The following is a 13,189-nucleotide window of genomic DNA, read 5'->3' as shown; positions in this document are numbered from 1 at the left end:
TGTCCAAATATCTGAGATTACTGGTGTACAATTTTAGGTTGTCTTTTATTTTTTCAACTTATGATAGGGATAGTTGATATGACTGAACCAATTCGGCCGTCAGCATGGTTTGGGTATGCTAACGTCGGATCAAAGCTCCAGTTAGAGTACTACAACGTTTTCTAAGCAGTAGTAGTTATTATATCTTTAATAATAATGGTAAAATAATTAGATGCTTTAAAGAAGCTCTGCTGTATGATAACCCCTTAATTTAATCAAAGGCAATCATATATTCCTATTATGGTATTACAGCTGCACTATCTACGTCTTGTTTTATATTAATCGTTTAGGTTTTGGATTTAAACCCTAGGAAGCACCATTTCTTACTTAATCTTGGGCGATTGAGTGTAGATGTAGCTTCTTTATCCATTCATGTAACGTTTCCATCTATATTCTGTACAGTTATAGTTATAGATAAGAGTTTAATAATCCAAAATCCTACTTTTACGGTAGTAAGAAAAGAAAAATAATAACTACTTTGTTATTTAAGAAAATAATCTATAAAATATATTTTTTCTATAAAATATCATCTATAAATAATAGCACTTCTTAGCATTGCTCTTTTCCTTTTTAATTTTAAGTAAACCGCGGAATGTTCCACATTTATTTCCAACTATCGTAAGTCTCAAATCAAAACCATCATGGTGATTAAGTCAATGGTTAAAGGAAAAGCCACGTGGGCATCATAGGACGTCACACGTTACGCCACGAGTTAAACCGACTGGGCACTTGGTTGGCCTTTATACGTGGCGGAAATACATTACTTCCTCCAAGGAGTTATCACGATTACTACTTTTAGCATGTTTGGTTGGAGAATGTCTAAGCCATTCTCTTTTTATTCTCAAAAAATTTTAATTTTTTTATTTGATTAAAAAATAGTTCAAGTAATAGTCATTTTATAAAAATAATTATTTTTTAAAATCTTTTAAAATTAAGAAATAGTTAATATCATCCTCCCTATAGTATTAGTTATTCTATAATTAAAGAATAAACTCAAAAAATGATAAAAATAAAAATACTCTTTATAAATTTAAAAAATTACAACTTCATTTGTATAAAATATCATTTTTTTACTCTCTTTTCCTTCTCTCTTATGATTTTAACTTTTAATAAAATATTAATATTAAATTATAAATAAAATATTAATATTTAAATTATCAACTATTAATAAAATAAATTATAATTTATTCCTATTTAAAACAAAAAAAATTAAAAATAAATAAATATAATATCATTTAAATTATATAAACAATATTAATAATTAAATAATCAATTATTAATATTTTAAATAAATTACTAGTTATTAATATTTAAAAAATAAAATAAAATAAAATAAAAATTAATCATAACAATATTTAAATTAAATAAAATATTAATATTTAAATTATCTATTATTAATATTTTAAATAAATAATTAATTATTAATATTTAAAAATTTTAATAAAAATAAATAATCATATAAATAATAAAAACTATTTTTATCTTTTTATTTTTTATTTTAAAATTATTGTTACTAACTAAACATTATAATAAATTAAAATAATTATTTCCTTTTATTTTTTTATCATTTCAAATAAAATAATAATTATCTTATTCTATTTTTACTTCACTATCTATTTCGTCAACATTAAGTACCGAAATTATCCCCCGACGAAATCCGGGTAGTTTTCCTCAATTTTAATGCATTTTGGGGTTACCAGTTGTGTTTCGCCAACTTTTTTGCTTTATTCTTTATATACAGTATTTATACTCTTCGTTCCTTCCTTTCTTCCTTCAAAAGCAAAAAGGCATCGCAACTGCCGATATGCTTCACGCAACTTTTCTAAAGCACTAAGGTAAATCTCTAGTCAATATTCTTTTGTTCATCACGATTCTCTTTTAGTGTCATTTCTAGATTGTTTTGCTACAATTTGTTTGTTTTGGGGTTGATTTAGTTTGCAGATAGACATAGCAAGGTGACAACTTTTTCTTTTTGTAGTTTTGATGATCTCCAAATCTGGGTTTTGATTTGCTTGTTTGTGTTTCAATTATATTTTTTTGCTGAATTAAAAAGCTTAGGTGAGTTGATCAAGGCTATAACTCAATTCTCAACCACAAACTTCAGTTTGAATAGAGACAAGTTGGTTTGCTTCTTAATTTCTTGGTCTTTGTCTTTATCTGACTCTTCTCCTTGTAGTAATGGTGTTTTATTTTTTTCCCATTTTTTATTAATGAAATTTCAGTTGTTGATCTGAGCATGTTCTTTCAAGGATCAAAGACAACTGATTTATGTAAGAGTCAATTATTAGCATGATCGTATCTTCATGATGTGTTCTTTGGCTTCTGGGTTTTGCTAACCAGTTTTTGTTCTTATTGTCTCACCATTCATGATAAAAAGTCAATTCCGGACTGAAAATATACTGCAAGTGGGAAAATAAGCCATTTCTTAGTGCAAACAATTAAAAAAAGTTCAATTCTTCCTCGTATTACGCCTTGTTGTGCTCTGTAATATCTCTTTCCTCTGAGCTTACCTTATATGTCTGTTTGTGTGTTCATGGCTTCATGCATGTTGTTTTGATCATATATCCATGCATATATTTTGTTTTTTTAACCATGGTCAAACTATAAGCCATGAAGAATTAAAAGAAAGAAAAAAATGGCTCTAAAATTTCCTGTTGAGTGTAGATGAGCTTTATGTGTTCTTACTAGTTAAGTTATTCTGGCTATTGAAGTATAAGCTGATTTTTTTCTCTTTTCAAATCTGTAGTCATGAATATCAAGACCTTTTATTTTGGGCAGTAGTTCTTTATCTAAAACCTAATTCGTTACAAGTTGAGTGGGTGATCAAGTTGCTAACTTTTTCCATGTATTTTAGCTCATCATGCATGTTGTTTTGATCATACATTTATCCTTGCATATTTTTGTTTTTTTTTAACCATGGTCAAACTATAAGCCATGAAGAATTAAAAGAAAGAAAAAACTGGGTCTAAAATTCCTGTCGAGTGTAGATGAGCGTATGTGTTCTTACTAGTTAAGTTATTCTAGCTATTGAAGTATAAGTTCTCTTTTCAAATCTGTTGTCACGAACATCAAGACCTTTTATTTTGGGCAGTAGTTCTGTATTCAAAACTTATTTCATTACAAGTTGAGTGGTTGATCAAGTTGCTAACTTTTTCCGTGTATTTTAGCTCATCATCAGGTCTGCCCTGTAAAGGAATGTTATAGGATTTCGATATAAACATTCAGAATGGAGGATTCTGAAGGAAAAGCCTTCAATACACCAATGCCGGAAAGTTTAGATGCCAATGATTATTTGTTATCATTTGGGAAAAGCTATGGAACTTATGGGATTGTGGTTGCTGTTATTGTTGCCACGATAATACCTGTATTGCTTTCCACCATTTTCATGGGAAAGAAAAAGGGGAAAAAGAGAGGAGTTTCAGTAGAAGTGGGTGGTGAAGCAGGTTATGCTGTGCGGAATGCTCGAATGACTGAGTTGATTCAGGTTCCTTGGGCAGGGGCCACAACAATGGCAGCTCTTTTTGAGCAATGTTGTAAAAAGTATTCACGAGATCGATTTATTGGAACAAGAAAACTAATTAAGAAGGACTTTGTTACTGCTAGTGATGGCAGGAAATTTGAGAAGCTACACCTAGGGGATTATGAATGGCAAACTTATAGACAGGTTTATCATCGTGTTTGCAACTTTGCATCTGGGCTTGTTAATTTTGGTCATAACGTTGATACTCGTGCTGCCCTTTTTTCTGAAACTCGAGCAGAGTGGCAAATTGCCTTTCAGGTATTGCCATCGTACTTCAATTTAACATTTCTTTTTGGTTAATTTTCATTCTTTTTCCAATTAAATTTATGATGCACAGGCATCTTTCTTTTGGACTTCCAGGGATGTTTTAGGCAGAATATAACAGTTGTCACTATTTATGCTTCACTTGGCGAGGATGCCCTGATTCACTCTCTCAATGAGGTGAGAAATTTATTGCTTATGATTTTCTGCTAAATTAGTAAGGAACAAATGGTTTATTGAATGTATTCCTGTGATTCTGTGGTTAAATAATATTGATTGTCTTCCTCACTTGTTTTCCGATGCTTGTTGATAATATTGGTTGTCTTCCTGTTTTCTAATGCTTGTCATCCTAATTCAAAGCTTTAAAATTGTGACAGACCCAGGTATCGACCTTGATCTGTGAGTCCAAGCAGTTAAAAAAGCTGGCTGCAATAAGCTCAAGCCTGAAAACAATTGCGAATGTCATTTACTTTGAAGATGATGAGGCTGCAAATGTTTCTGGCTTATCTGGAAGTATGAATGACTGGAAGGTTTCTTCTTTTCATGACGTTGAGAAACTTGGAAAAAGAGCTCCCATTCCTCCTAGTCTACCCTCCAAGGATGGAGTGGCAGTTATAATGTATACGAGCGGCAGTACAGGTCTGCCAAAGGTTTGTTCCTTATCTTTCATGTTCAGTATTTTGTTTATAAGCACAAGCTTAGGGCCCATTGAGAACAATACTAGCCAATGGCCTCAGTGGAATGGCAGGGACCATGGATTTATCTTCCTTTACTGGTTGCACATTCTGAAGGAGAATGTAGATTGCTGTATTTCTTTGCATGATCGACTTGAATAAGAAGGGAAATATTTGAATGCAAATTCTACTTTTGAACTCAAAATTTCAAAACTTAATTTATGTGTCTGCATGCTGTTAATTGAACTGATGACTAAGCAATTGTACTTTCCCCCTTTCTCTGCAACTGAGCAACTACTTGTGCCCTGATTGCTATTTCCTCAATTCCAGAGTTCTGTTTGTTGCTATAGTCTAACATGATGTACTCTTTCATGGGTTAGGGAGTCATGATAACTCATGGCAACATTGTTGCCACTGCTGCAGCAGTTACAACTGTGATCCCAAGAGTGGGAAGGAATGATGTATACTTGGCATATTTGCCTTTAGCTCATGTCTTTGAACTGGCAGCTGAGGTAAGTTTATATCCATTTTTTTTATTGCCTATCACTGTTGTTGAGATTATTCTAACATTTTTGTGTTCTCCAGTCTGTGATGCTGTGTGCAGGTTGTGCAATTGGCTATGGTTCACCTTTGACACTAACAGATACTTCTAATAAAGTCATGAAAGGGACAAAGGGAGATGCTTCTGTATTAAAACCCACTCTCATGGCAGCCGTTCCAGCTATATTAGATCGTGTTCTAGAAGGAGTTCTGAAAAAGGTGTGAACTGGTTTGACAATCTTGTATACATGGAGCATTTATCTGCACCATGTTCAGTTTTAGAAAATGGGGTAACTAATAAGCTGCCTTTTTTACTAATTAGTTCTATTTAATGTAGGTTGATGAGAAGGGAGGATTAGCAAAGAAACTTTTTGACATTGCTTATAATCGCCGACTGGCAGCCATAGAAGGAAGCTGGTTTGGTGCTTGGGGACTGGAGAGATGGTTGTGGGATGTTATTGTTTTTGAAAGGGTACGTGCTGTACTTGGAGGGCACATCCGATTTATGCTCTGTGGTGGGGCCCCTTTATCTGGGAATTCCCAACACTTCATCAACATTTGCATGGGGTAATGATTCTTTCTTCCTGAGATACCAATATAGTTCAATGAAAATTTGTTTCCTTCCTTTGTATCATATTGATGGCAAATAGTTGGCTTATAAAATATAAGGGTATTAGTTTCGACTTTCCAGTCAGAAAACATTCACGTAACAGTTGATTCTTAGAGTGGCTAGTATGACATTGTTGCTTAGATATATCCATACGATCACCGCATATCATTTTACACCTGTTGCTAGCTGATTACTGACCATATTAGAGTTTTTCTATTTAGTTAAAGTTTTGGAGAAATTTTTTGCAGTGAATGATCAGATGGTTGGGGAAGTTTACCTACAGATCAATACTCAAGTTCTTATCTCGTGATGAGTTGGTGAAAATAGAGTAGACAATTGTGAATTATACTGTTTTAAAGTTCTGATTTTCAAGGAAATATGCTTTTATGATGTTATTTACTTTTATTTTTCCTTTTTATTTTCTGACCATTATATGCAATTTACCTTTTCAAACCAGACAAATATCTTTTCTTCTCTATATATGTGTTTTGCCTTTAGGAATGAAGCTTTGGATTAGCAATTAAAAGAAGAAAACATCGGTTTCTTTCACATTTGTTTACCTGGTGAAAAGATATATGTTTAATGGTATAAGTGGATTGCCATATTTGTGGCTTCAGACATGTTATACATTGAGCATTTTTGTATTGCAAAAGTTACTGGAAACATGTTGTAATATATATTTTATTAGTATGAAAGATACTTTCAAGTTTTACTCTGACTATGAGTTGGTATTGAAGTTAAAGTACTTGAAATCGGTATTTCTAAGAAAGACTCGAATCAATAGGGCAAGACGAAGATTGAAGCACTCTAGGAAGTTCAACCTCAGTTCTAACCTAGATCAATCTTTTCTGCATATCTTGCAAATTGGTTAAATAATCTCGTGATTAGTTTTCTCAGTTAAATTCATTTTCCATGTCCAATTTTCTTCATTAGGGCTCCCATTGGTCAAGGATATGGCTTGACAGAAACATGTGCTGGGGCTGCTTTTTCTGAGTGGGATGACACAAATGTAGGCCGAGTTGGGCCACCTCTTCCATGTTGTTACATCAAGGTATGCCACATAAAATAATCAAGTTAGTTTTGAAACAGCTGTGTTTGCTTTCTGAAGAAAAGTTATAAAATATTTTATTGCTGCCAGCACATTTCAGCTTGTGGCTTATACCCTTGGGCGCTTGGGAGAAATTTTAGTGAACAATAATGACAGATTATTTCAGTATTTTCAAATCGACTGAAGGAGACCTGATATTGTTAGGAACTCATGCTGGTAATTATTTAAGGTGAATCATCTGAAATCTTGAAGAATTGGATTAATTTTGCAGCTTGTCTCTTGGGAAGAAGGTGGGTATACAACATCTGACAAACCGATGCCTCGAGGAGAGGTTGTTGTTGGGGGATTTAGTGTAACCACTGGCTATTTCAACAATCCTGGAAAAACTAATGAGGTGTACAAGGTAATGAATGCTTGCATTCAATTTCTAATGTGAAAGCAGTTTTGCAACGAGGTCTCATAGTCTGAGCACCAACGAATATGAACTTTTGTTTGCCTGCAGGTTGATGAGAGGGGCATGCGCTGGTTTTACACTGGAGACATTGGACAATTTCATCCTGATGGATGCCTTGAGATTATTGATAGGAAAAAGGATATTGTCAAACTTCAACATGGAGAGTATATATCTCTTGGGAAGGTATTTATAAAAAACTTTGTCCAATACTTATTTCTTAAGGCTGGGTGGGATGCTCATTCCATTGAAATGCTCATTGCAGGTTGAGGCAGCACTGATCTTAAGTAACTTTGTTGACAATATGATGGTATACGCAGATCCGTTTCACAATTATTGTGTAGCTTTAATTGTTCCATCACGCCCGGTTCTTGAGAAGTGGGCTCTAGAAGCTGGCATTAAGTACAAAGATTTTCCGGAGCTGTGTGGTAAACCTGAAACTGTTGGCGAGGTGCAACGGTCGCTTTCAAAGGTTTGTTTATTTTTATTTAAATACTGTAACTTTCTCAGAACAACTTAGATAAGTTTCAAATGCAGAAAACACATTTAGAAGTTATCATCATTATACATAAACATCCCAATCTACGATGGATGATCTCTCGTCAACTTTGTGACATTGCTGCACATGTGCAATCAATCGTCCTTGTGTCATCCATGGTATAAGTTGTTGGCATTAATTTTTTGCTTATTTGATGCTCTGTTCTCCAACTTATAAGCCTATTTGAGTTAGCATGCATCTTCTGAGGAGGATTTCTTTGTTTTTCCTCTCTAAAGCATGTAAAAGGTTAATAAATATTTCACATATGGTCGAGTATATCCCGCTGGCATTGCTATTATTGGACTTGTGGGAAAAGGGAAATAAGTTGGAATGGTAACCCAAGAGAATTTTGCAATTGCAGGTGGGAAAGGATGCAAAACTGGACAAGTTTGAAATACCTGCAAAGATTAAATTGCTGTCAGATCCATGGACACCTGAGTCTGGATTAGTTACTGCTGCTCTCAAAATAAAGAGGGAACAGTTGAAGGCCAAGTTCAAAGACGAACTTCAAAAGTTGTACGAGTAAAACATAATGATAAATTATATTTCACCATGATATGCTCTTTTTTTTGTGAAATCTGTAGCCTGCTACTCTTTAAGCTTCTGTATTTTCCTACAAAAGAAGATTTCTATTGAGTTGGTATAAATTATTGTAGTCGATATCTATGTAGACCTGGGTGTCAAAAGAAAATCTACCTAGTCGGCAGAGAGTTTAATACATTAATACTAAATCCTTGTCCACCCACCGAGGGTTTTCATGGCCATGATTGTGGTTGTAATGCTTATATTTTTCGTTTTGATTGGTTGATGTCAATGCGATATGTTTTTGTTATGCTTTAGTAAAAAAGAAAGCATCAATAACAGGAACTTTACTAAAACTCTTTTATTGATGCAGATTGTCTCAGAGGTAAGCTGTCTTTGGCAAGAATGTGTGTGTTATATTTGTTTCTCTCGAATTACTTAAAAATGAATACCCTGGTTCCATGACAAGCTGCAAATGGATGGATGGTCTTAAAAACACTAGAATTTGCAAAAAATAAAAAGCAAAAAAAAAAAAGAAAGAAAGAAAGAAAGATAAAACATAAAGTTAAGTAGGGTGTAGGGAAAAACAATCATGTCTAAATCTTTATCGTCCAAAAGAAAACCAAGATGAAGTTCAGACTGAAGTTAAAAGAATTTGACTGATTGATGCATACTTAGAGCAGGCAATTGATCACGTAATGGTTTATCTATTCATCTGTTTCTTCATTATAAGACAATGGGACTGAGCAAACATCAAGACATCTTATGAGTTTAGATATTAGCGCTTTTAATTTTTTTTCCGTATATACCTTCGGATTGCACCCATCTTCATACGACCATCTTCATAATGAATTCATCAGAATTCAGTTGTTAGGTTGCTTCATAGCAAATCAAACAAGTTCTTATAGCTTGCCTGAAGCAAAGAAGAAATAAAAAAACCAAAATTCCTCCTCAAAAGTCAAAACATCAGTACACCATACATGAGCTAAATCTCACTGCTGGAAGTAAAAGAATGGGTGGGAAGCTTTATGTGGTGATGATTTTCTGATGCATCTGCAAGGGGAATAAACTCTCTTCCATGATTACATCTCTCAGCAAGAAGCTAGTATTCATGATCTGATTCAATCTTCACTGTGAGCTTTCCCCTTCCTGTGGTCAGTGTATATTCAATGGAAGAAAAACGCTGAAATTCTACTTCTGCTCAGATGAAGTGGGGCTGACTGTAACAGGCAATTCTGATAGTGATGGCCGTAAGACAAGATATAAAGCAGGTCCTAAGAATGGCACCAATGATAAGGGAAGAAGCCAAAAACCTTTGTCATACCTGCAAATACGAAAAGAATTACCATAACAAATATGTCGCGCCTCATAAACTCTTCTTATAGAGGTTTTGAAGGTTACATTCAAGCAAGAGCTTAGTAGTCTCACTATTGTCTTACCATTTACGGGCAGTCATATCATTATAAACCCAAAAAGGAGCAAAGGCAGATAGTACACCAAAATCAAGGCTTGTGATGTGAATCTGCAAATAGAGATTTGACTCCCAACATAAATATACTTTAAGCTCCATGAGATTATAACAACAAACTAACAATGATGAGTATTCAGAGATTGACAATCTTACAAATTTGCTTTCCCTGAAGTACTGGCAAAACTCTCTCCAAACATCAGCATTTGCTAAACCAGCATAAATGATTAAACCTATTCCTGCACCAAGTGAAATCTGATGTATAATGAAGTTAATTTTCAAATTTTGCATTAAACAAAATTATCAGGAACACACAAAATTTTCTACTATCAATGAAAGGAAAAGGTGTTCAAGGATGACAAAGAGCTTGCTTTATTCCACTAGAATGAATTTGGATAGTGGATTAGTATTCTGTTTTATGAAAAAAAAAAAGTAAAGGTGGAGAGACCAAAAAGAAACCAAAAGCTTGGGGCCTGTGGGTTCCTTAGGGTTCTCTGCTTTTAACCCTCAAATGATATTGACTCTTCCCAAAAGCAGTCATCAATTGATAACTGACTAATCAGCTTGATGGTGATGGTACAATTAGCAGAAAACAGACTACTAGGTTAAACCTTTCACCAGTTGGATTTTTACTGAATCCGATACAGACTGAATAATGTCGAGCTATGCTTCCATCCAAGGAACTAATAAGATGCTAAGGCATATCAATTACAAAGATATATTTGAAATAGTACCAAAAATCCTCTATATGGCTGATGCAGTACATAAAGTTTAAGTTTGGAAATAAATACTGATTAGAGAATAAAAGGTTTCATACATGCCTACAAGATATTAGGATTCACTGGAATATTTTAAAGAAACGAGCCACTTGGTTATACATTATAGTTTCAGTTTGAAATCAATATTGATGTGGTCATGTCAGTCTTATAAATAACATTATCCTCTTGTCAGTGTTCAGCAGTTTAAAGAAGTTTGAACAAAGGGAAATAAGAAAAGGTTGTGCAGAAGGAGAAATAGAAATACTTACCCCAGCAGTTAATTTTGATTCTAGAAAATTCAAAGGCCATTTTTTGAGCTCATTTTCTTCAACAGGTGGTGGTGGTGGGCTCCATAGAACAAAATAGGGTAAAAGAGCATATGCACCACCAAAGCATGAAAGTACTAGAAATGGCCAGGCGGGAATGCTGTTTCTTGAGCTGCAGATATAATAATAACTTAAATTAGAATGATTGAATTAATTAACTCTAACTAAAGAGTTGAGTTTGACAAATCATAAGATTGCTCCATTGTGACCTAAAGGTCATGGATTCAAGTCTCAGTAAGCCTCTTTGGGGAAAAAAGGGGCAAGGCCATGTACATCTGACATTTGCAGACCCACAATGTGGGGGCCTTGTGCATTAGGCTGCTCTACTTTAAGAGGAACTTTTAGAAGGTTCCTGTGGCAACTGAACATTTCCCCTCATTACAAGCACCATAATATGAATGTCATAGATGCTATGGGGTCATGCAGTCATCCATTACAGATAGACTTCTAGTCTTATCAGATTTCTATTAATCACAATCAAAATATTTAAAACTTCAAAGATTCCTAGAAGCATTGGCTTACTTATAGTTTCTTGAGTCAAAGCTACAAGAACCCAGTAAGTTGGTCTTATTGAAATTCTAGTACTAATCATTAGAGGGTTTCTACAGCAGCTTGCAATTTCCCTTTGTCCTGAGTCCTGATCATTGCTGCAGAGAAGACATACCCAACAAAACTAAATCGAAATCTTCCTACCAATTTCCTCATGGCTGTTGCAAGAAGGTAAATTTTTTTTTCTTTTTATTTTTGAAATTGGGGAAGGGGATTCAAACCTTGCTCTTAAAGCAGGGAAATCATGTACCAACCAATAAGCCAAATGCTTAGGTGCTTGCAAGAAGGTAAAATTGATTATCATCCATTTCAATAATCTTTGCCTTTCATATGAAGAGAGAGAGAGGGGGTGGAGGCGGGGGTGGGGAAGGAGTACATAACGAGGATCAGAGGTTCAGAAAATAGTATAAAGAACTTAGTAAGAGAAGTGGAAGATACCTTCTGCCTGTTGGAAGCAGTAGCATGCTATACAACAAAGGCCACAATCCCATAATATACCATAGGGAGACAAGAACCTCATTCATCCTAAAGCCATCATCTCCCTTCAAATTCAGGAGCTTTTTAAAAAAATACATGTCTCTTGACTGCAAAGAGTTCATAGTCCATGTAAGCATTAAATTGAGATGATAAATTGATTACTTTAAGAATTTCTAATTCTGTAAACTCATTGCATTCAGCATAATTGGGAGAATATGAACGATATCACATCATCATATCCTTATGATGCATACCTTCTCCTTTAAATATATAGTTTACTCTCATGAAATACATGTAATAATAAGTTATAATAAGCACTAACAACCTCCAATCTGAAAAGCAATGTGTACTTTTAAAGAAACTTGGCATTGAAGACTGTAGTTATAATAAGTTGTCATTTATTTTCGTGTGCATGTGTGTGTTAACGCAAAGAAGAGTACAAAATCATATTGAACAAACTCCAGCATAGAGAAATAGAGATTGGCCTAATCGGATATTATATACCGGTAGTGCCTGTAAACTCTCTTGTCGATATTACAGAATAAACCAAACTTTAGCTCTAATATTTCAGTTAAGAAAACATTTACGAAAAAATAATCACAGCAGGAAAGAGAAAAGCAGTACATAAATAGAATACTAAAGCATCCAAGAAAACGTAAGCTATCATGGGCAATAAAAGCTACAATAGCAAATTCCATCTTAATTTCAAATCAAACTAACCAACAAAAAAAAAAAAAACCAACAAGGCATTTACAGAAAAAGAAAATTAAAAAAACCAAAGCAAAGTTGGATTAGAAAATACCGGGGTCTGGTCAGGTGTGAGATTGAAAACATAGTACATAAGAGCACCATACAACACAAAAAGCAAAATCGAGGTTGTCCAATCCCTTCCTTCTTTACCATTATCAACTGAAGACCCTTTATCCTGACTTGTTTCTTCCTCTGAATTCTGGGTGTTTAAGGTACTTCGACATATTTGAAGAACACCCTTTCTATGAAATGGAAAAGTTAAGGCCTGACGACTGTGGGGTTTAAGGAATACTGAGGTTCTTTTGAGAAGTAGAAGACTTTGTTGGCTAAGGTTTCTAGCTTGGATTGAAGTTTTGAGCTTTGTTGAGTCTTGAGGCAAGTGGGCGAAGTTGCAACAGATGAGATTGGTGCTTGCCAACATTTTGAAAAGACAAGAATTTTTTTTTTCTGTTTTTGAGGATTTTACATAAAACTGAAGGAGGATTCGTTCTTTCTTACGAGCCTTAAAAAAGTGAGCTTAGATATTTCCAAATCCGAAGGTATAAAGCATGAGCAAGAAGGAAATTGCTGCCTGCTTGCAGTCAGGTGCGGCTTGAAAAAAGACAAGTGGATCAAAAACGTTGCGCTTTACACTATAGTGTTTAGCTAGAAGGAACGA

The 13,189-nt window shown here is 34.3% G+C and overlaps 2 protein-coding genes across 4 annotated transcripts; one reads left to right on the top strand and one right to left on the bottom strand.

The window, feature by feature from the left end:
- On the top strand, nt 1,684-8,481 carry LOC18612505 (long chain acyl-CoA synthetase 8). Of its 3 annotated transcripts, XM_018122611.1 has the most exons (14): nt 1,755-1,874; nt 2,093-2,158; nt 2,262-2,309; nt 3,207-3,817; nt 3,920-4,000; nt 4,198-4,470; nt 4,875-5,006; nt 5,080-5,253; nt 5,372-5,601; nt 6,578-6,695; nt 6,964-7,095; nt 7,195-7,329; nt 7,409-7,615; nt 8,043-8,445. In XM_018122611.1, the coding sequence occupies exons 4-14, from the start codon at nt 3,266-3,268 to the stop codon at nt 8,205-8,207; spliced, it is 2,199 nt and encodes a 732-aa protein (XP_017978100.1). In that variant the 5' UTR covers nt 1,755-1,874; nt 2,093-2,158; nt 2,262-2,309; nt 3,207-3,265; the 3' UTR covers nt 8,208-8,445. The 3 variants fall into 3 exon arrangements, with proteins under 3 accessions (XP_007049394.2, XP_017978100.1, XP_017978104.1); XM_007049332.2 differs by lacking the exons at nt 2,093-2,158; nt 2,262-2,309 and having other exon boundaries at nt 1,684-1,874; nt 8,043-8,481; XM_018122615.1 differs by lacking the exons at nt 2,093-2,158; nt 2,262-2,309 and having other exon boundaries at nt 3,218-3,817.
- Nucleotides 9,010-13,137, bottom strand: LOC18612504. The gene is made up of 6 exons (XM_018122634.1): nt 12,584-13,137; nt 11,743-11,888; nt 10,699-10,867; nt 9,828-9,926; nt 9,643-9,725; nt 9,010-9,527 (listed from the first exon to the last, which is right to left on the bottom strand). Exons 1-6 carry the CDS (start codon nt 12,950-12,952, stop codon nt 9,395-9,397), a joined length of 999 nt encoding a protein of 332 aa, XP_017978123.1. The 5' UTR covers nt 12,953-13,137; the 3' UTR covers nt 9,010-9,394.

Source organism: Theobroma cacao, chromosome 1, assembly GCF_000208745.1.
Source record: "Theobroma cacao cultivar B97-61/B2 chromosome 1, Criollo_cocoa_genome_V2, whole genome shotgun sequence".
In the NCBI taxonomy this organism is placed as follows: domain Eukaryota; kingdom Viridiplantae; phylum Streptophyta; class Magnoliopsida; order Malvales; family Malvaceae; genus Theobroma; species Theobroma cacao.
The sequence above is the reverse complement of the archived record's forward strand: the minus strand, read 5'-3'. Positions and strand labels throughout refer to the sequence as shown.

What these genes read in the sequence shown, in the direction of transcription:
- LOC18612505 (XM_007049332.2), top strand. Translation starts at nt 3,266, where the DNA reads ATGGAGGATTCTGAAGGAAAAGCCTTCAATACACCAATGCCGGAAAGT. An exon ending in GCAGTACAGGTCTGCCAAAG is followed by an intron (nt 4,471 to 4,874) that starts GTTTGTTCCTTA and finishes TTCATGGGTTAG; the next exon opens with GGAGTCATGATAACTCATGG. An exon ending in TAGAAGGAGTTCTGAAAAAG is followed by an intron (nt 5,254 to 5,371) that starts GTGTGAACTGGT and finishes TATTTAATGTAG; the next exon opens with GTTGATGAGAAGGGAGGATT.
- LOC18612504 (XM_018122634.1), bottom strand. Translation starts at nt 12,952, where the DNA reads ATGTTGGCAAGCACCAATCTCATCTGTTGCAACTTCGCCCACTTGCCT. An exon ending in AATCAAAATTAACTGCTGGG is followed by an intron (nt 9,927 to 10,698) that starts GTAAGTATTTCT and finishes ATTATACATCAG; the next exon opens with ATTTCACTTGGTGCAGGAAT. An exon ending in GATATGACTGCCCGTAAATG is followed by an intron (nt 9,528 to 9,642) that starts GTAAGACAATAG and finishes TCGTATTTGCAG; the next exon opens with GTATGACAAAGGTTTTTGGC.